At 54.9% G+C, this 22,584-nt stretch overlaps 1 protein-coding gene across 8 annotated transcripts in view; it reads right to left on the reverse strand.

Moving 5' to 3' along the window:
- Positions 1–22,584, reverse strand: part of KSR1 (kinase suppressor of ras 1) — a 164,195-nt gene that overhangs the window by 27,767 nt on the left and 113,844 nt on the right. For all 8 annotated transcript variants that reach the window (XM_043583621.1, XM_043583623.1, XM_043583617.1 and 5 more), the window contains 8 exons: positions 19,623–19,770; positions 14,633–15,092; positions 12,454–12,458; positions 9,709–9,769; positions 5,282–5,365; positions 3,663–3,724; positions 3,455–3,561; positions 837–1,005 (listed from right to left, as the gene is read on the reverse strand). In XM_043583621.1, coding sequence (XP_043439556.1) covers positions 837–1,005; positions 3,455–3,561; positions 3,663–3,724; positions 5,282–5,365; positions 9,709–9,769; positions 12,454–12,458; positions 14,633–15,092; positions 19,623–19,770 — 1,096 coding nt within the window. The remainder of the gene's footprint in view (positions 1–836; positions 1,006–3,454; positions 3,562–3,662; positions 3,725–5,281; positions 5,366–9,708; positions 9,770–12,453; positions 12,459–14,632; positions 15,093–19,622; positions 19,771–22,584) is intronic.

The following is a 22,584-nucleotide window of genomic DNA, read 5'->3' on the forward strand; positions in this document are numbered from 1 at the left end:
CCTGACCAGGCCCGGAGCAAACTGGAGTGTCCCAGTGGCTGCTCCCTCCTCTGGGTCTCTGCCATCCGAAATACGCGGAGGGCCAAGGCCAACTGCAAGGAGCTGCCAGGGTGGCCGAGGCCTAGGCTCATCCTGAAACAGGCGAGTGGGCCCCACTCTGCTTCTTGGAGATATGGGACACCCCAGGCCTGGCCGAGAGGAGGGAGACCCCGGCCGAACAGAGCCCGGGGCGGTGGCGGAGTCAGAGGTCAGCTCTAGCATGCACCTCCCCTGAGACTCAGTGTCCTCATCTGCACAGTGGGCATAACCTAACCCTAACTTCACAGGGTCTCTTACTTTATGGAAAAGGGAACAAAAGCTTCCCGTTAAGTAGCTTATTCAGATCACGGAGCAGGTAAGCAGCAGAGTCTGGGGCCTTCTGGGCCTGCCTCAGCTCCCTGGGCTGCCTGCCATGCTTCCTGGGAGCTCAGCAGCCCTGAGTGAACAGTGCCCACGAGAAGCCACCCCACACACGGGACGGCAGCGTGGGCTTGTGTCAAGACCCCAGGCCTTGTGCCAGACAGACTTCGCTTTGATCCTGGCTCTCTCTCTCACGTGGGCAAGCCACTTCCTCTGAGCCTCAGTGTCCCCATCTGTAACACGGGTACGAAAGCAGCACGTACATCAGAGCGCTCATCAGGTTTAAATACCGGAACGCACTTGAGTTTGGCACAGTGCCTGGCTCCCAGCAAATGCTCTTAGTGGCAGCAGCGTTTGACCTTGAGCCTGCTAGGGCGTGCCGAGAAGGGGTATCCCATCCCATCGTGAACGCACGCAAAGACCTGAGGGTGTGGTACCTGGGAAGTTGAACCTGCTGTCCCGCTGGCCGGGAGACGGGTTGGGGGGCGTCGTGGCACTGGATGGATTGGACGATGTCGGGAAGGGTGCCGGCGAGGAGGGCGTGGAGGACGTGGTGGAAGACGGGTTGCTGCTGGAGTCCAGGTGGTTCATGGCTGGAGGGTGCTCCTGCAGGACCAGAGACGCCAGAAGTGGGCAGGGACTGTCACTGCCCTACCCAGCCTGCTTCCCATCCCCCACGCTGGGGCCTTCCCCTCCCTGCCTAAAAACGAGGAGGTGCGCTCGGGGCATCCTGACGTTTTTACCTCATATTTGAGGGGATGATGGCACAGAGAGTCCCTCACCTCAGTGCCCATCCCCTAGGCGACCCCTGCTCATGCTTCTTCAGCTCAAACATACTTTCCTCCCAGGAGCCTTTCCTGAGCCCAGCGAGGACCACACTCCCCCTCATGCTCCCATAAAAGTTAGCGCTTTTCATCAGGGCACTTGAACTACAGTTTGTCAAGGGAAGACATTTTGGATGGTTTTCTGCAGAATGTCCTGTGTGCCCTGTGAAGGCAGGGACCCTATTCATCATACCCCCCAGTGCCTGGCTCTGAGCCAAGCACATAGCAGGGTTTTTAAAATGAATTAAATTCAGCCTCCGATAAGTGTTTATTTAGTGTGTGGTGCACAGTGGTGTCTGATAAATGCTCCCCTCACTCTTCTGCAGACCTACTGGCTAGGACTGCCCAGTGGTTTGGGCCCTAGCAAAGTCAAAAGACCAGCTGAGAGAGGGCTACGGGGGAGTCAGCGTTCGGTGGGACCCTGGCCCCGACCCCTTTCCCAGACCCAAACTCCAATCCCTTGGTGGACAGGGTTGGAATTCCTTGGTCAAAAACATTGGGGCCAGGGTCACCCAGCTGGCTCAGCCAGGAGAACATGTGACTCTTGATCTCAAAGTTCTAAGTTCAAGCCTCATGTTGGAGGTAGAGATTACTTAAAAATAAATCTTAAAAAAAAAAAAAAAAAGAAAAAAAAAGTTGGGGCCAAGTTAGGTTAAATGCTCGGTTCATCAGGTTTTTCTTCCGCAGGCCCAAAGTGTCTGGGGTGTCCAGAGCACTCCAGAAGCTTCCAAAGCTATGCAGTGGGCCTCACAGTCCAGGGACAACCGCCACCACTTGGTGCCATATGCGGGATGGGGAGGGAGCTGGGTCCACCGAGGTCCCATCCTATTCCTCAGGGCCAGGCCGGCCAGGGCAGGGGGAGGGACTACGAGGCAGACAATCCCAGCTCCCCCACTCAGCACCTGTGTGACTTCGTTCGAATCCCCCCACCTTCCCGAGCCACAGCGGTTCTCCATAAAATGGGGTACCAGCTGCTGCTTCACACGGTTTTTCACGTGTTCAGTGTTTGATATGAAGTTTTCCTCATGCCCACCGTGTGCCAGGCCCAGTGCAGGCATCAGGGAGCAGACAGGAGCAAGATGATGGCCCCGCCCTCCAGAGCACCCCTCCGCTGGGGAGACAGGCCGTCAGCCAGGGGTCCCTCAGCCCGCACTCGGGCAAGCCCTCCGTGAGGGTTGAGTGGTGTAAACGCCGAGGAGGGGGTCTCGGGCAGAGGGAACGGTGGGCACTGAAGCCCCGCGGTGTGAGCCAGGGCGGCTGGAGAAGAGGGTGGAAAGACAGGCTGGGCCCTGAGAGATACACAGGCCAAACGCACGGCCCTCAGCACAGCGCCTCGGCACTCAGTAACAGTTAGCTCGTGTTATGGCCACAAACAGGGAAGGATGAGAGGCGGTCAGTGCCCTTGGTGACATAAGAGAAGGCACCACCCAGAACTCTATGGGGCCGGGGCCAAGCAGGTGCGTGCAGGAGGGCTTCATGCAGGAGGAGGGGCCCTGAGTGGGTTCCGGAAGAACTGACAGGGGGAGAGCGAGGGGGTATGGGGACACGGTGCAAACAGGGATGCACCTGGTATTGCCGGAGAGCGGAGGGCAGACAAGAAAACAATGCTGGCAGGGTGGGAGTGGCAGGTCAGGGGCCCGGCATCCCTCCCGAGGAAATGCGCCTAATCTGGGACAGGCTGGACAACACACGCAGCTCCTGACAAACGAGTTCATTGCCCTGTTACCCTCACAACACCCTGTGAACGAAGCATTATCATCCCCACTTTACAAACTAGGAAACTGAGGCTCAGAGAGGTACAGGAATTTGCCCAAGGTCACAGAAGCAAGGAAGTGGATCATCGGGACTGGAGCTCAGGTCTGTGGTCCTTCACCCCCACACCCCTATTCCTAGAGGGAATGTCACGGGCGGGGAAAACGCAATGACAGGTGGAGGGAGGCAGGAGACAAGGACAGGCAAATAAGAGAGGTCACCCTTGAGGCAGTGGCCTCCCTTGTTGGACAAGGAGATGTGGCCATGGTCCCTCCAGAACAGCCCCCCCCCCCCTCACCGTCCCAAGCTGCATCATCAGCCACGCCACCTGCTTCTCTTCTTTCACGGCGAAAGATAGGATCCCTGAAGGCCACCCTCTGGTCCTGGACCCCAGATTTCACGCCCCCCTCCCGGCCGGATCTCTGCATTACAGGGAGGAGTCCAGGGCGAGAGGGGGGTTCTCCTGCCGCCCAGCGTACCTTCTTTGTCAGTGCTTTGGGGAGGGTTCCGAAATGGGGCTCAGCTGCTCTGTCCACCGGGTTGTTGATGTCCGAGGGGACAGATTCTGTCCTCCGAAGCCTAGGTTCTATTTAAAAAGAAAAGGGGGAACCATTAATAGAGAACAGACCAGGCAACAGAGGAGATTCCCCCCCAAATCCAGAAAGCGGAGAAGGGCAGAACACTCACGTGGAAGGAAGGATATTCTACAGGCAGGGGCTTCTTTTGTACACTTGTTGTGACACTTCAATCTGGTAAAGAAGGCAGGGTCAGTGCACGGAGGGTCACTCGGGGCTCCCAGGGCATCCACGGGGCCCTGAGCCTTGCCGGGCAGCTCTGCGCAACACCCACTCGTGACCGCCTCGATCGCCACAAATTCCTCAGCAAACATCACTGTCCATCTCACGTGGACAGTGTTAGCACGACCACGTTCCCACCGTTGTCTGCCTGATCTGCACAGCAGACAGTTTAAATCACACCCATTTAAACGCTGTGGGTCCCACGTCTATCCCTCTCCTCTAAAGAAAGGGAGACCCTCCACCCACATTCAGAAAGCTGAAGACAAATCTGAACTTACAAAACAAGAGAGAATCATAAGGAGGAGAATGTCTGCATTACCCAAGGATCCCAGAGATGCAAGGGGCGGTCCCTCCCGTTGCAGTCCAGCATGGGCCTCATGGTCAGACGGCCAGCATGGGCCAGAGTGCAAAGACCTCGACCCTCAGTTTGGTCTCACCTGCCCTACCACATCTCGGGGTTCTCAACGACTCAACGGGTTAACAGTTAGGGCCCTACCAACCTCACTCTACAATCGTAGGAGAGCGCGGGGCTGAGAGGGCACTCTGTGCTCTCCGCGTGAAAAGCATTACTTAAAAGGGAGCAGGAGGTCCCCAACTTAAAACCAGGAGCCACAGGAGACCTAGGCTGGCGGAAAGCTCTGGCGTCCTCTTGGTGGTCTGGGAGTCACTGGGAAAACACAATTTATCCAACTGACATGCATGAGACCCGTCGCCTCTGGTCCGGCAGGAGCCCAAATGCTTGTACTCCACACACTAGCTCGGAATCTTGGAGCAAGCCCGGTAGACAAAGAGGCCTGGAATCATCTTCCCAGTTGTAAAAATGAGGCCCAGAGAGGGCAAGCATCTTGCCCCAGGTCACAAAGCAATGGAGGGCAGTGATCTGGGAGCAAAGACTCCAGGCCCATGCTCCGTAGGGTGAGGGTAGTTAGACAGTAGAGAACATTCTGCACCCCCCACACTGCTCCCTATCCTTGTCCTTCTGGCCTACCAGAAAGCACAATGGTACGAAACAAGAAAGTGAGATCTGTATACACTCTCCCTTAACTCTCTTCTGTGACTACCACTAGCCATCTCTGTTTTTTCCCACCGCCTGTCCCCTTCTCCCCATCTTGTGTACTAAGGCTAAGGCTAAATTTTGTGTAAGGCTAAACTTCAGAACTCCTTAGAGTTTCCAGAACGGCCTTCCCCTTCCTCGCCGATGTTGTGCAAGGTAAAAAGGCCTGGAATTCTTTCTTCCTGGGTCTCCCTGGTAAACTTCTGCTCATCCTTCAAAGCCCGCGTCAAATGTGCCCGTCTTCTGGGAATGTCTTGCTCGATGCGTCCTTAACCTCCCCCGAAAGGGCTGGTCACACCATGGTGTGCCGAATGGGGTCACAAATAGACGTACGAACTCTCAAAGGAGTTCCCTGGAATTCTGACTTAACCTCAGGCCAATAATCGAGTAGTAGCACTGTTACTAGCGCGTGGGGTTTCCACCCTCTCCCACCGCTCCCACCCTCCACCCCTCACCTGCAGTGCTTGCATTTCACTCCAAACATCATGCTCTTCTGGCACACGTGGCAGACCTGCGACAGCCAAGACTTGGTGGAGAACCTACAAGCGGTGGACACCGGAAAATGTTCACGCGGCTGGGAGACCAGAGCCCGGACAGAACGGGGCCCCGGGGAGACCGGGAGACCAGGTTCCATCCCGGAGCCACCGGAACCCTCTCCCAGGGAGGGCAGGGACGCCCGGGGTCACTGCTCCTCCTGGGCATTCTGATTTCCCAGCCACAAAGTCCTCATTGCCCGACTCGTAAAGCGTGCACGCCAAGCGATTCCAGGCTTAGGAATTTATCCAACAGATACGCCCGTGGGTGTCAAACGATGTGCAGACGAGGTTACTCCCCGCAGCGTGTTTGCAGCAGTAAAAGGCTACAAACGGGGGCGTGTGGGTGGCTCGGTTGGTTGGGTGACTGACTCTTGATGTCAGCTCAGATCGTGATCTCAAGGTTCGCGGGATCGAGTCCCGCGTCGGGTTCTGCGCGGACAGCGTGGAGCCCACTTGGGATTCTCTCTCGCGCTCCTCTGTCCCTCTCCCACTTGCTCTCTCAAAATAAATAATAAGCAAACTTTAAAAAAAAAAAAAGACTATAAACAACCTATGCTGTTTAGTTGCTATCGGCGACTGACTGTGTACAGGCCGGTCCGATCACACAATGGGACGCCATGAGGCCAGAAAATAAGAAAGCTCTTTTTTGTGCAAATATGGAATGATCTCCAAATTACATTATCAGGGGGAAAAGTACTACATGACCCCATTTATATGAAATTCAAAGACAGGGGCGCCTGAGTGGCTCAGTCAGTTGAGTGTCTGACTTCGGCTCAGGTCATGATCTCGCGGCCAGTGAGTTCGAGCCCCGCGTCGGGCTCTGGGCTGACAGCTCAGAGCCTGGAGCCTGTTTCGGATTCTGTGTCTCCCTCTCTCTCTCTGACCCTCCCCCGTTCATACTGTCTCTCTCTCTGTCTCAAAAATAAATAAATGTTAAAAAAATTAAAAAAAAATTTCAAATACAGGAAAAGTAACTTATGATGACAAATGAACAGTCGCCTCTGGGTGGTAGTGCTATCAAGGGCCAAAGGTCAATTCTGGGGGGGCTGGAATGCTCTGAATCTTCACCTGTGTGGTACACATGGGTGTGTGCATATGTAAAAATTTGTGCACTCAGCGCTATGGAAATGATGCCTCCGTTTAAAAAAAATTTATTTTTGAAAGAGAGAGATACAGCATGAACAGGGGAGGGGCAGAGAGAGAGGGAGACACAGAATCCGAAGCAGGCTCCGGGCTCCGAGCCGGCAGCACAGAGCCCGACGCGGGGCTTGAACTCACAAAACAAGATCATATACTGAACCCAAGTTGGACGTTTAACTGACTGAATCACCCAGGCGCCCCCCTTTTTTTAAAAAAAAATTTTAACGTTTATTTTTGTGAGAGAGAGAGAGAGCATGAACAGGGGAGGAGCAGAGAGAGCGCGAGACATAGAATCTGAAGACGCCTCCATTTTTAAAAGAAAAAAAAAGCGAAGGGTAGAACAGTGTCAATAATATACGTAGTATTTGGTGAAAACAGAAAAAGGAAAAAGGAGGCCAAAAAATATACATATGTATTTGCTTGTATAAAAATTATCTCCAACTGCCCAGATCTGCCTACAGGGGGACCTAGAAGGCTGGGGACAGCAGGAGAGGACTGTGTACATAGCCGCCCTTCTCTACCTCTTGAATTCTGAATGTATTTCAATCCAAAGTAAATCAAAACTTAAAAAATTTAAAACCCACAAAAGATAGACCGGAAGGATGGATGGGGGTTGAGCGGGTGGTGTCCTCCGGAGAAAGTCTAAGGCGGTCCACAGGGTGGGGAGGCCTAAGGGCGGAAAGAACTCACTTTTTTTTTTGGAGGATTTTTCAAAGCGTGGAGTATCATAGGAGCAACAGAACAAACAGCAACAGTATTTGGGGAAGGGTTTGTAATGCATCCATAAAACATGAGCTCACTCAATTCTTACAACTACCCCTGGGGAGTTAGGCGGGTCTGAGATTCTCAGTACACAGGCAAGGGAACCAGAGAGGTCAGGGGACTTTCCCGAGGCCACACACCGGGAAGCTACGCGGCAGGGTCTGGACCCCAGGGGCCTCCACAAAGAGTGTGAGGGCTCCTCTGAGAGACCACTGGGGCAGAGCAGGAGAGAAAGAGCATGGGCTTTGGGGTCAGGCTGCACTGGAGAATCCTACCACCTATGGGCTGTGGGATGCCTCAGGGCCTCTGCAAATGCGGCCAACATGTGCACCTCGCAGGGACCTGGGGAGATCACATATGCGAATACATAGTGCCCAGAGGGTTACAGTCTCCACCCAGACAAGATGGGTGCTTTCAGGCACTAGAACAAAGGCACCCATGTGCTTGAAGGGCCTTTTTTTTCTCTTTTTTTTGTTTTTTAGTTTTTTTTAATTTATTTTGAGAGAGACAGAATCCCAAGCGGGCTCCATCTGCACTGCCAGCATAGAGCCCAACATGGGGCTTGAACTCACGAACTGTGAGACCATGGCCTGAGCTGAAATCGAGAGTCAGATGCTTAACGGACCGAGCCACCCAGGTGCCCCCCTACCCCATGAAGTGCCTTTTAGGGAGCCCTGATCCTGCCTCCCTGGGATCCACATACTCTCTCTGGGCTTTAATCTCCTCTCATGCCAAAAGCAGGGATTAGGGAGCAGCTCAGTGGTATCTGAGACGACCTCCACCAGGGAAATCATGAAAACAGGGCAAAATGGTGGTGAGGTCCGGGCCCGAGAAGAGACAAGTGCTAGGAAGGGGTGTGGGGTGTGGGGTAAAAGCCTTCCCAGACCAGGGAAGAGCCACAGACAGCTTCCCCCTCCCCCCACAGGATTAGACCAAAACACTTTAGATCTTCTTAGAGAGGCCTGGAACACGGGTTTAAAAAAACCCAGAAGGTGGGGCAGTGACGTCACCAGGGTGGGGCAGCCTGGCAACATGAGACAAGGGGACTGCTGCTGCCCTAGCTGGAGGGCAGCTTCTGCTGCCCCAGGTGGAAGGAAGCGGCAGCCCGGGAAACACTCAGGGGCGAGCTGACACAGCCCACATCCTCTGTGAAGGCAGGTGCACCCAAAGACAAAAGAAACAGCTGATCCCGGCGTGCCCCAGATCCTGGCCGACACGGGCCCCTCTCGGGCTAAGGCCTGTGCTTGTCCACCAAGTGCTCCCCGGTGCCGGACACGTGAAACCCAGGTGCACATCACCCCACTGTATCCTCATCACAGGATGGGGAGGAAGTCTTGTTTGCGGGGGCGGGGGGGAAACTGAGGCTCAGAGAGATTACTGGCGTGCAACCCACGGAGGCAGAATGGGTAGGGTTCTCGTCCTGTGCTGAGCGGCTCTCTCACATCCTGGGAGCCTTGGGTACAGATGAGGGAGGCCCTGGGACCTGCACTCGAAGGGCGTGTCCCGACTGTCAGCCAGGCCCTCTCGTCGGTGGTACTCTAGCGCCTGGGGATCAGCCCTGACGAGTCTCCGGGTGTCTGGGTGCCATCCAGGGGACACGATCCCTATCTTACTGGCAGCACGACCTCAGGCAAATTGCTCAGGCCATCGGAGCCACAGCCGGGTCTCCACCTCTGGGCAAGAGTTCCAGGCTGGCCTCCCAGGCTGGACGGTAGCTCACGCTCCCGGGGGAGATGAGAGGCCCTGCGAAGTTGCAAAGCTCTCAACAAGCGTGCCCTGCTGTGCTCACGGCAGGCTTTCGCAAGGGACGGCCAGAGCGCAGGCATCCCGAGGCACCGTTCTGCTGGTTGTCCGGGCTGGGGAGATGCCGTGCACACCTACTGTTGGTGCCACACACCAGCTCCACGAGTGTTGAGGCCACGCCTTCCAGCCAGGCCACGTCACGGGCCCATCTCAGCCTATGCCAGCTCACACCAGCACCAGCGCGACTAGGAGTTGTGAGAAATCCAGACTGCTAAGCAGAGAACTTTAGGGATGGGGCCTGGGGTTTGGAGCTTCAAAGCTCCACGGGCTCTGATGCGTGGCCGGGTGTGGGCCTGACGCGATCCGGTGCTGGACCCGCAGGAAGCTCTCGGCTCCTCCTCCGGGAGACTGTGAGCCTGTTTCTCCTGGGACCTGTGTTCTCCCTCAGGAGGGTGAGGAAGAGACACATGGAGGGGTAGGGGAGGACCCACAAGTCCATACGACCGCTGGTGACAGGCAGGGCTTCCAGGTGGGTGCAGGGCTATGTTCACAGAGGTGATGGACAGACCAGAGGCAAAGAGTCCCCGAGAAACAGGGATCAGGACAGACCGCCCCCCCCGCCCGCCCGCAATGAGGAGCATGGTACATGCAGGTCTCAGCCCAGCTGTGCCCCATCCCTGTTCCAGACTGGCTGGACCTACCTGTGAGTCACCGACAGCCCGATGTCCCTTCGTACCATCTGTGGGGATCCGTACGGGAGATCTGCAGGGAAAGAGGCCAGGTCGAGCAGGCTGAGGAAGCTTGTGCCTAGGACCTTCTAGATCAGAGATCACAGGCCGGGTGGGTGCGGGAACTCCCTGAACAGTAGGTAAATGTTTCCCTGAACGTTCAAAACAAGGACAGGCCAGGTAGGCCAGGGCAGCGTGGTGACCCTCATGCCCGGCCTTCTTCTCCTACGAACGTTGCTGCCTGGCCCCCACAGATGGTTCAGAAACCACCGCCGTGTGGCTTCTGGCTGCAGTGGAAGGCAGGCTTGAAGGGAGGGCTGCAGGCAGAGCAAAGCTGAGGACAGAAGTCTCCGCCTACACCCCGTCCCACAAGAATCCACAGGTCACTGGCTTGCAAGGGCTTACTTCTGGTCACTTCCTATTTAGTGGGTAGGAGCGGTGCGGCCCTTGGCAGAGGATTTGAGACTGGTTAGCTATACGGCACATCTGGTACCCTTCCGGCCAGAAGCACCTGGAGACTTCTGCTCTGCGGACCACCAGTGCCTGATCTTGGCGGGTAGAGCAAGGACGACGTGGAGTTTTACCATGCTCCCAGGTGGCCCGGCCCCACCAGCCGCTGGGGAAGTCTCAGGCAACGAGCCCTGAGATGAGCATTCTGTCTGCCTTCCCACGGGGCACCCTGGGCTCTCCCCGTCCTAATCCTGGGCTTTCCCCATCAGAGTAGCATCCTCCCAGTGTTTACAGCATTACAGGTTGGGCATCAAGGAGCAGCAGGAAGCAACCACTCCATCCACAGGCGGCCCATGTGTCCCACTGCCCTTCTGCCCCTCCTCCACCAGTGCACCCCCTCTCCTCCCCTCCCCCACCCCTTCCCGCTTCTGCCCCCCTCCACCTATGCATCCCCTCCCCCACCTGTGCACCCCCTCCCCTCCCCCACCCCCTCCTGCTTCTGTCCCCTCTCCACCTGTGCACCCCCCTCCTGCCCCTCCTCCACCTGTGTACCCCTTCCCCTCCCCCCTCCCGCTTCTGCCCCTCCTAAGAGCTGCCTATCTCCTCCTGGGGGTGGTTCTCAGAGACCATGGATGGGCTTCAGGGGTTCTGGGAATCCTCTGGACTGGTAAGCAGAACTTTGTGGGCTTTTCCCTGGAAAGAAGGTCTAAACTTTTATCCAGTTATCAACAGGAACCATACCCCAGAAAGGTCAGGAACATGGCGCTTGAGGGATCTCTAGCTGCCTCCTGTCCTTAGAGTCAGCAACATCCCTGCACCCCCTGTCCCCATGTGCTGGCCCGGCACACACCTCCTCCTCCCACACCAAGGGGAGTTTGATCAGGACCAAAAAGCCCTTTCCTGCTCCCTGATGATTCAGGAACCCACCATCACACCCCTCAGGGCTCTCTCTGGCACACCTGCCCTGGGGCTGACTTGTCCCAACTCCCTTCTGGGATCCCCTTCACTGTGAGCAGCCAAGGCCATCAAAGCATATGGGTCTAACAGGGGTTAGGCCGCCAACCCAAGAGAAACAGACTATGGAAAAATGAGATTTCAACCATGTATCTCTGAACACAACCCATGACCGACTTGTAATGAGCTGCGGTCGTAGGATAGGAGGGAGGGGAGACAGCACACGAGCTAGGCATCGACCGCCCCTGATCCAGACAAAATACTCACCCTGAAGACCCTGCTCTGCCTCTGGCAAGCTGGGCAGGCAGTCTCCCTGCCACGGTCCCTGCACTACAACAGCAGCCAGGAGGATGACAGGACCAGGCTGCCCCAGGGATGCAGGGGCTGGATTCTCCTCCAAGGTTCCGGGAGGGGCCCTGAAGTCTGCACCCGTGCCCTGGGGAAGGGGCCTCACTCCTTGCTCACCCCATGCCTCCCTGGTGGTCCCGCGGCCAGCTTCATCTTGGTGTAGCTGTGGCCTGCTACCCCTGCCTCATCACTAAGGCCCTGCTGACAGCTTCATCACTCTGCTTCGCCAGCTCAGGACGAAAGTAAGCTGCTATTTTGCTCAGGCAAGACCCACACGTCTCTGCATTTCCACTGTGCCAATTAAAAGGCTCCAGAGGCATGGCTGGTGCCCTCTGCTCTGACTCAGGAGAGAAGCCCTACAGCACAGCCATGTGCAAGGACCTGCTCCCACCCTGCAGGTGGAGGGGCAGGAAAAGCGATCTGGGGCTGCCCGGGCTTCTTCCTCCCCTCCCAAAGGGGCATTTCTATCCGCACCCCCCAATCTCTCAGGGCTGCATTCAGAGCCAAGCCACATTATTGCCCCTGGGGCTATTCCTCTCCCAAAGTGGGGGGTCCCCTGACATCAGCTGGGTTCTGAGGACGGCTAACATCCACTTGCTACCAGACAGATTGCATGTCTCTCTGGGCTACCAAAGCGGCTCAGCAGACAAGGCTCCCTGCCAGAGGTCACCTGTGGGGATGGCAGGGTGCAGATGGGGCCTGAGGAGGAACTGCCCACAGCCCATGGCAACGTCAAGGTCCCTGCTTCGCAGAGAGCAGCTCCTGGCTGGGCTGAGACCACCTCGTGACATCCTAAGGCCACCTGTCCTAGAGCTATTTCCCGGGGTGGTTCCCAGCACCTCTGCTTCTGGGTGGTGGAAAGGCTGACTGGACTGAGAGAGGGTCAAAGAAATCCATCCCTGACGGGGACAGCAGCACAAACACGACTCCCGGGTGGCAGAGGGGACGAAAATGAATCACTCTTACCAAACCTGCAGGAGACAAAAAAGAGAAAAAGTGGGATGATGTCACCGTGCTGGCTCAGTGTGTTCCCCAGAACATCACTCACTGGGAGAGAGCGGGCAACGTCCTCAGGTAAGGACATTGAGCCCCTGGGGCATGGGGCCAGACTATGGGCACGGTTCCTCGATGGGAAGGGCTAGAAGTGCCCTCCCTGGGGCCCCCTGTGGGCACAGAAGTTACTCCTGCGCTCCCACGCTGCATGCTCTTGTCCATCAGCTTATCTACGCCTCGCCAGCCACGCAGCACCGTATGGTGTGCTCCGTTTCACAACTGAGGAAACAGGCTCACAGTCTCTGAGATCACCTCCCGCAAGCGGGGACACCTCGGGTGTCCAGAGCCCCGCAGGGAGGGGTGCTCAGGGTCAAGGCAGGAGAAGGGGAAGTGGCTGGAGTAGGAGGGCGAGGAGAACAGAAAGGGGTCCCCAAGGAGGGCCAGGTGGAACGTGTCCTGAGCAAGCTCGTCCCAGGGGCTGCCGCTGGCCCAGCGACAAAGAAAGCTGGGGAAGACGCAGGCCACCCGGGGCCGCCCTATGGGCTCGCTGAGTGTCCACAGTGCTAGTTCTAGTGGCTCCGTGTGGACTCGACTCAGAATCCCAGGGTGACGCCCAGCTCACCAGCTATGGGATGTGAGTGGCGCCATCTGCCTGAGGCTCTGTTCTGTGCCCAGACCCCTCCGGATGCTCCTCTCAGGGGAAAATGAGACACAGGTGCACTGGGTTTACCCACCGAGATGCCCTCTGATGACCCACTTCCATGTGTCCACATGGTAATCATACTGGGCTCTTTGGGAGAAGAGGACCCAGAAGGGGCGGAAGGCTGCAGTCCCTTCTGGGGAGGGGGCAGGGGACCAGGCCCCAGCAGGATGGGCTGACCGGGGGTGTCTGGGTGGGTCACAGCATGCATTCTTCTCCTTGGGTGACATACTCAAAACCATCAGAGATGTCCAGGGCCCATCCCATACGGGACCCAAGACAGCCTTCACTGGACAGGGGGAGCCAGCCCACCCAAGACCAGAAACGGAGAGCACATGTCAGGAAAAAAAGCCTGGACTCAGAGGTACAGGAAGGTAGGAGGCACCCAGAGAAAGCTCCCTCCTTCCCCTCTGCCCCGCCCACAAGGGTACACTGACAAGGGCAATTTTTGTAACAGCCAAACTGACAAGGACCCGAAGGTCGTCCTTCAGGAGGGGAGGAGTTAAACTATACAATGAAATGATACGAAAAAGTTAAAAAGATGAGGTAGCTCGAATAATTATAGGTATACACAAAAGCGATAACCTGGTTAGCTCTGAAAGGGGAATGGGGGTGGCCAACGAAAAATGGTGGGGGTAACTTCACACTGTCTACCCTACAGTGACAAACAACATGTGCTACAAAGCGTCTGCATCTTGGACCACGCGACACTTAGTACCTATTTAAGTATATAAATTAAGAAAAATTTTTACAGAAAGAGTAAAGTACTTTAAGATGTGGGGACATGACATTCTCAGAGATAAGAAGTTAAAAAAAAACTAGGTTATAGAACAGAGCCCATAGTATTTGATAATCATCAGAGATTTCAGCCAGATATTCTAGTTCTCTCCATCTGGGCACATGGGAGAATGGACATTGCTAGGTTGCTTTGTTTGAGTAGGGTCACAAATGGTGAGTGGAACTTGTAGGAAAAGAGCGTTCAACTGTTAGTGTTTAACATGTAAAATTCTTTCTTCCTCTGCCCTAGTGGAATGTTCCAGACAATGATCCAGAAAGTGGCTGTTCTGTCAGCCTGGGATCTAGAATGAGGCCAACCCATGATGGACAGGTAGCATAAGCAAGAAAGAAATTTTTGTTGTTTTAAGATGTACAGAGCTAGGGGCTATTTGTTACTGCAGCATAACCCGGTCTATCCTGATACATGGCACCGTGTGTGTGTGTGTGTGTGTGTGTGTGTGTGTGTGTGTGCACGCGCGTGCGTGTGTCCGTTTATATCCAGAAGGAACCTAGCAGGATTCAGTCCCCACTGTTAACGTAGCCTAGAGAGTGGACTTTGCACGCTTCCATGTTGATTTTATTTGTCCTTTTAAAATAAAGCCTGTGTTACCTTTGTAACAAGAAAGCCATAGGCAGAACTGGCAAACTAAGCCCCAGCCTGGCAGGAACACTCACCTCATTGGGGAGACCTCGTCAATGCGGTTCCCCAGCTGAGACTCATGGGACTTGCTCCGGGTGAGCGTGGGGAAGCTGGGCAGCAGCTGAAAGACCTTGCGGCTGGGCGGGGGCGGCGTCCGGGGTGGCTTCAGCTTGGTGTGCCTTCGCAGCTGGGGCGTGGTCGGCGGGGTGATGAAGCTGTGCAGGGCGCGGGGGGTCAGCCGGCCGCTGGCGTGCAGGGGGATACAGGTGTCCGCGAGGCCCTCACAGGGGCCTGGGGTCGGGGAGTCCGAGGTGGGCAGAGCCGACACGGAGATGGAGCGTGGGCCCTGGGCACCGCTGCCCATTCTGCCCAGCTGGGTGCTCCCTGGGGGCCAGGGCGGGCCGGCTGGCGGGAGGGTGTCCGCGGAAGGCCCCGAGCCACTTTCCCGCCGGGCGTCCAATGAACTCCAGCCTGAGTCATCTTTGTGCTCCCCTCCTGTGGGCCAAGAAGTCGAGTCACAGATGACTGGAGCTAGAGAGATTTACAGGTGAGGTGGCCGGGGTCCAGAGAGGGTAACACCTTGTCCAATGCTGCACAGTTCCTTACCAGAAGGCTTCAGCTACCAGCCTTCGTAAAGGCCTTCTCATGCACACATGTCATTGCCCGTGTTATCTGTGACTCAAGGGCACCAGCACAGATGTCACTGTCCCCATTTTATAGAGGGGAAATGAGGCCCAGAGAGAGAATGGCTTGTCCAGGGTTCTTGCTGGCAAGTCTGTGGGGAGTAAGCCAGGACACCCAACCCAAAAATGGGTGACCTCAGAGAGGGAAGTGGTAACTGATCTTTAAGAGTCAGGAAAGGGAAGCTGGGATGTGGGAAAGGGATAACTCCATGTCAAGTAAATTCAGGGGCGCCTGGGTGGCTTAGTTGATTAAGCGTCCGATTTCGGCTCAGCTCATGATGTCACAGTCCGTGGGTTCGAGCCCTGTGTCGGGCTCTGTGCTGACAGCTCAGAACCCGGAGTCTGGTTCAGATTCTGTGTCTCCCTCTCTCTCTGCCCCTCCATAGCTCACACTCTGTCTCTCTCTCAAAAATAAAATATTAAACATTAAAAAATTTTTTTAAAGAAAAAAAAATTCAAACATCAGGAAAGGGGTGTCCCAACCTTCAATAGTAATCTTCCCTGGGAATTTGCTGGGAAAGAGATCCAATGAGGAAAGGGTCAATAGCCACTTCTTTCTGAGAGGCTGTCCTTTTGGCCGCCCACACAGTTGGCCCTGGAGACCTTGGGGCTCTGTGCAGTTCCAGCTCAATGGCACAGTCTGTCTGTTCGTTCAAGCACATGCTGGACGTCAAGGCATGAAAAAGACATTCACTGTGCTTGAAGGGTCCAAAGAGGGGACAGCAGTGTGCTGAGACAGAGCTGTCTGGGCACTGGGGGAATATGAGGAGAACGCTAAACAGCCCGGAGGGCTTCCCAGAGGAGGAGGAGCCTAGGCTGAGCCAGCTAGAGAAGAAGGTGAAGCAGGTGTACTGGGCAGAGGGAACAGCACGTGCAAAGGCAGGGAACACAGGGCACCTTCTGGGAACTACAGAGTTCCCTGTGCCTTGAGAGGTCAGGACAAGCCAGGGAGAAGCAAGAGATGAGGTCGGAGGGTCAGTCCCCCCCGGGGCCAGCTCAGGAGGGGTCTCGGAGGGCTCGCTAAGGACTCTAGGTTTGTGCTTACAGGGGATGAGGAGACTCCAGAGGGTTGGGGGCAGAGAGAAAGGAGCTCATAATCAGACACCCTGCTGCGGGGAAGGAAAAGACACCTGCCTCCAGTGAGTGGAAAGTACAGGAAGGCAGATTTTGACTCCAGACAAAATGAACTTCCACACTGGAGTTATTCTACTTTGTGCTTTGTACCCTGACTCAGGCAGGGCCACGTGAGGCCGCGGAGATTCAGAGAGGCCACATGCACTGCCGAGGTCAGGCAGCCCTCGATCCCGACCGCAGCACTAGGCCTCCTCCCACGAGGCCGTCCATTCTGAACAACCTACAAATCCGGCCCAGCCTTGCGAGGTAAAGAGCTCTCGGTCATCAGAGGTGGCCAAGCCCACGCGGCCATTTATCTGGCACAGTGGAGGGAAGCGACCTTCGAGACTCTCAGGGTTTCTTGTACATTCCCTCCGTCTTCAAGGACCCTTCCTCCTACCTTACTACATGGTGACTTTCTCTTCATGAATCAACTCGGCAGAGTGAGATACTCGGCCTGTGTGTGTGCTCCTTGTGTTTGCTCCCGGAGAACCGTAGCCATGACTTACACTGTAACTTACACAGTGGCCTACGGGAGGCGCTGGCATGCCTGTCACTGAAGGGATGAAAAAAATGGCCAAGTCCGCCACCCAAGGAAACAAGCCCCAAATTCTTCAGTTTGCCATTTTTTAAATAATTTTTTTTTAACTTTTTAACTTATTTTTTGAGAGACAGCGGGAGCGGGGTAGGGGCAGAGAGGGGGAGACAGAGGATCCGAAGTGGGCCCTGCACAGACAGGCTGAGAACAGCAAGCCTGATGCGGGGCTGGAACTCACAGACCGCAAGATCATGACCGGAGCCAAAGTCTGATGTTCAACTGACTGAGCCACCCAGGCACCACTGCCCTTTTTCTTTTTTTTAATGTGAGAGAGAGAGGGGGTGGGGGGAGAGGAACAGAGGAAAAGAAAGAGAGAATCTTAAGCAGGCTGCATGCTCGGCATGGAGCCCGACATGGGGCTTGATCCCATGACCCTGGGATCATGACCTGAGCCGCAAGTAAGAGTTGGATGCTCAACTGACTATGCCATCCAGGTGGTCCTAATTTACCCATTTTTAATCACCGCTGCTTTGAGCCAGCTCAGGGATGGCAAATGGGTCTTGACATGCATGCCAACGCCAGTTAACCAGCAGTGGCTCTTGAGAAGGACTCCGGAGTCACTCAGCAGGAAGAACCTGGGTGTGATTAGCAATGTGAGCTACAGACGAAGGATAGGAAGTATCAGCAGGAATGATCTCCCCTGTTCATCAGCCTCTGGCACAGAGAACCATCCTTCACTCACCTTTCTTAAGACCAGTGACCACAAGGCAAGTGGCTTCAACATTTTGTAGGACTCCTCGAGCCTCATACTGAAAAGAACACTAATATATGCCAGGCTCTGGTCTAAGCGCTCGACCTTAACTCAGTTCCTCCTCACAACGCTATGAGAGAATGTTGTTATTACCTCCATTGTACAGATGAGGAAACTGAGGCACGGTGGGGTTAAGAAACAGACCAAGGTCCCACGGATTCTAAGAGTGCTGAGCCCAGGCAGGCAGAATCCACAGTCCACCTTTATGGCAGCTAGACTGCTCTAGGTGCAATCAAGACTGATCGCATGATCTGAGACACTGGGCAATCGTGGTATCCACCTAGGCCCCAGAAGATTCCCTGGAGGTTTGGCCACCACTGGGCAGACCCACTGGGGTGAGGTGTGGCCAGGACCCTCTTGGGGACGTAGGGGTACCACAGCTGAAACCAGACGAGAAGGACACGGAAAAGACCCCCTCCTCCCCATAGGCCTCCTCCGGGGCATGGTAGAAAAAGCACCCTCTGAGGAAGAAACCCGAGTTCGAAGCCCAGCCCTGCCACGTGCCAGCCGTGGGACCCTGGACAATTCACCCAATGCTTCCGATGGTCTAGCTACAACAGGCACTTACCACCACCGCTGAGAAGGGTGTCGCCACATACACGTCAAGCGCCTGACTCAATAAATTTAGGGCCTGAGGAGTCAGTGGTCTCCCTATCTTGGCACCCAGGACGGGCAGACAGGAACCTTCCTGATACAAATGGGTCACCATCCCTCAACGGCTGGTGCCTCCACAGTTCTTTACCATTTGGGCACAGGGAGGGAAGGCTGACGAGTCACCCCACGGTCCCAGCTTGGGTACCAAGGTGTTCTACGTTTCCGCAACGCGGAAGCAACCCTGCTGCCAACAAAGACTGAGGCTGGAATTCTGGCTCTGCCACCGACTGCTGTGTGTCCGTGGCTAAGCCTCTGCCTTCTCTGGGCTCAGTCCCCTCTGTGAGTGGGGACGCGAACGCAGCCTACGTCTCTCTCACGTTTATTCTTTGGCACGTGCTGGGAGGCCTGGTACGTGGAGGTCTTCTGAACCGAGTGAAGCTCTCCACGCTAGGCTCTGTGTCAGAGGAGGACTCGGTATAATGGGGCCGAGACAGAAATCAAGCCCAATCCCCTCTGGGAGGAAAAAAAAAAAAAAATCGAGCAGAATATAAACTTCAGTACCTTCCTTGAGCCTCAGGGAGCCAGAAATAAGACAGGTGGCTCCGACAATTAAAAACAGGGCTAATTCCATTCATTAGGCTCACTTTAAAGCCTTACTGGTGTGGTAGTGAGCATGTTAAGTCACAGTGTTTGAAGTTGTTTCCAAGGCAAGATTTAGAAAGCCCGCAAATAACTCTCAAGGAACTCATCGTAATACCAGGATTACCCACTTTGCCTGGAGTGGCCACGTCCACACTCACAGCTGAAACACCATAGTTTCTCTCATCTGAGCACACAGCCCCGCAGCCAATGGGGGCAGGAGAAGGCAGGGGGCAGGCTGGGGGTGAGCTCGGGGTGCCGAGGGGGCTGGAATGCAGGGAGCCACTGGGGGTTCCGAGCCCAACAGATGTGCTCAGAAGAGGGAAAATCGCACAGGGCTCACCCAGTGGACCAGTGTGGGGTCTCTAACGATGTGCAAAAGCTTCCCTGGGTTCATACTAGGCTGAGCAGTAGGGATGCAAACCCTCTATCTCAGGTCAGGCCAAGCACGCACTCTCTGGCCTTTCCAAGTTGCCTCAGAAACCCTGGGCCACGCCTGCCCCACCCCCATCACTGGCCTCAGCAAAGGCAGGGGCCCCAGGGAACCAGGACAGGCCTGGGGAGGGAAGGCTGGCGTTCAAGCCCAGGCAGAGGGACAGGGAGCCGACGGGGCTGGCCTTAGCACCGGGGAGGCCGGTCCTACCTACCCAGACCTGTCACTTTCCGCAGGCAGGCGAGGGCGTACTGCAGGCGGCCACACTCCTCGGCGTTGGCCCCGTAGCGCCGCAGCGTCTCCTTCACCTTGACCTCGTTCATGTCCAGCAGGGCATCCAGTGTGAGCTCGCTGAGGATCTCCTGAGAAAGCACAGAAAAGACCGGCAGAGAGCCGGTGAGCAGTCAGGTCAGCCCTGGAGCCCTCTTCATCCTCCCCGTGGCCAGGGCTGGGCTCCCCTGCTGAGTGGCAGGGGCCAGGTGCTGGCGGGTCCGCCTCCCAGAAGCCTCCACTTGTCAGAGGACACGGGCAGCCAGCTCTCACCCCCACCCCCAGGGCTACCAGAGACAGCAGCTGAGGTAGACCAAAAGCTTCAGGGCCAGGGTGGGGGAAGGAAGAAAAAAAACCCAGAAAAGTTACGATGAGGGCATGGTGCCCGCCTGTTTCTTTTTATTTCTCTGCACAGAAGAATGATGAATCATGACAACTTTTTAGAATGATAAGAACTTCAGATAAAGAAGGCCCTTTACAATTCTGCTAATCTGAATTAGACAAGACAGATTTCAAGTGAAATTGGCTTAACAAGAGAAGGATGAAATAGAATTAACCCTCAGCAAGCACTGCGTAGGCAGTTACTACCCTTGCCTTATTCCTCGGTCAAAACCTTTCAAGGGTTCAAGGTGGCAGAGAGGAAGGGACAGGCCCAAGTGTGAAAAGGGCTCCACGCAGACTTTGACGATGGACGGCCAGGTGACAAGGGACGCAGGGGGCCTCTGGGACAGAGAGTAGCCCCTGGCCGGCCAGCAAGGCAAAGGGAGCCTCAGACCTATAGCTGTAAGGAACTGGCTTCTGCCAGTAACCTGAATGCACGTGGACGTGGCTTCTTACTGAAGCTTCCAGGCAAGAGGCCAGCCTTGCTAACACCTTGACTTTCTCGGCCCGGTGACCCCGCGCAGGGAAGCTGGCTGAGCCCGCCTGAACACAGCCATCTAGTCTTCCTCCTACACAACTGTGAGCTAATAAATTGGGGATGCTTGTGGTTATTTGCTCTGCGGCAACAGAAAACTAATACAGAGAGTGAATATTTGAATCAAGGCCTGACTTCAAAGCCTGTGCTCTTTCTCCTCATCAAGGAGGAAGGAACCCCCTCCGGCACTGATTGCTTTGAGCCAGATGTGATACCAAGCCTGGAGCAGACACACAGAAGGATGGGACAGATCTCTGGCCTCAAATGGCTCACAGGTGACCGACATAAAAACAAGTCACTACAATGGCCTAGCATAGAGAAAGCTCAAAGAGCTACCGAACAGGGTGGGGGGAAGGGAGTTCGGCGCTCTTCCCCTTTGCCTTCCCCTTCTTCTTCTTTGGCCCCTTTCTATAGTTTCCAGATTTTCTATATATCAGGGAAGGCCAGACATCCCACATCAAATGATTCATATAAAACCCGCAGCTCTTGAGAACCTAAGATGATTATCACTGATTTTGGCAAGCTGTGTAATTTTCTTTTAAAAGAGTGATGGTTATTGGGGCACCTGGGTGGCTCAATCGGTTAAGTGTCCAACTCTTGATTTCAGCTCAGGTCTTATAGCTCATGAACTGTGAGATCAAATCCCGGGTCAGGCTCTGCACTGACAGCACAGAGCCTGCTTGGGATTCTCGCTCTCTCTAAATAAATAAATAAACTTAAATAAGTAAGTAAATAAATAAATAAAAGAGTAAGGTTATTGTCAATTCATGCTGCTGTAAATCTTAGACTTAGGTGTCAAAACTGAATCTGATGGGGGCGCCTGGGTGGCTCAGTCGGGTGAGTGACCGACTTCGGCTCAGGTCATGCATGATCTTTTGGTCTGGGAGTTCAAGCCCCATGTCGGGCTCTGTGCTGACAGCTCAGAGCCTGGAGCCTGCTTCGGATTCTGTCTCCCTCTCTCTCTCTGCCCCTCCCCCACTCATACTCTGTCTCTCTGTGTCTCAGAAATAAACATTAAAAAAAATTTTTTTTTAATTTTTTTTTTCAACGTTTATTTATTTTTGGGACAGAGAGAGACAGAGCATGAACGGGGGAGGGGCAGAGAGAGAGGGAGACACAGAATCGGAAACAGGCTCCAGGCTCTGAGCCATCAGCCCAGAGCCTGACGCGGGGCTCGAACTCACGGACCGCGAGATCGTGACCTGGCTGAAGTCGGACGCTTAACCGACTGCGCCACCCAGGCGCCCCATAAAAAAATTTTTTTTTAAAAAACGGACTCTGACGAAGGTACAGTCTGTGAGTCATCACAGCAATGGTTTGGGGGCTTTGTAATGCTGGTGGTGGGGGCCACAGCTGAGGCCTGGGGTCTGGCCATATCCTCCCCATCCCCACCTTTGTGTCTTGTCTGCATATTCTTCAGTCTCCACAGTTGTGGACAAGACTCTGACGGCTGTTTAGAATGATTCACATCAAAATTTAGAAAAACAGACATACACGAAAAAGCACCAAACCGCCCGTCATCGGCTGGGCAAACCCTTGCTTGTCAGAAATCCTTCCAGATGATAAAACTAGAGCCTCACAGGAAACTGCTGATAAGAACAGCACAGACAGCAGGCTGGGGAGATAAAGGGCCCCCGGAGAAGCAGCTTTTGTTCAATCGTGTCTCCCTCCTCCGGCCTCAGGGACACTCTTCAACAAAATGCAGTTTTGACCTCTTTGCCCTTCATTTTACCGCGAAAAGCAATTTGGCAATATTGTCAAGAACGAATCAAAGTGACGTTGACATTTACACAACCGCACAAAACAACGCAAGGTCTTTCCCTGGAGCGTCCTCAGTTCTCACGAAACGCGCACCTTCCCAAGGCTGTGATGACTCAGCAGTTCTCAAGTGGGATTCCTAAACAAGCCTAGAAGCCCAATCCCAGATCGAACTGCCCCGCAAATGAGGATTGTCTTCATTTCTTTCTTTCTGTCTCTCTACTCCTCTCCT

Source organism: Prionailurus bengalensis, chromosome E1 (assembly GCF_016509475.1).
Source record: "Prionailurus bengalensis isolate Pbe53 chromosome E1, Fcat_Pben_1.1_paternal_pri, whole genome shotgun sequence".
Classification (NCBI taxonomy): domain Eukaryota; kingdom Metazoa; phylum Chordata; class Mammalia; order Carnivora; family Felidae; genus Prionailurus; species Prionailurus bengalensis.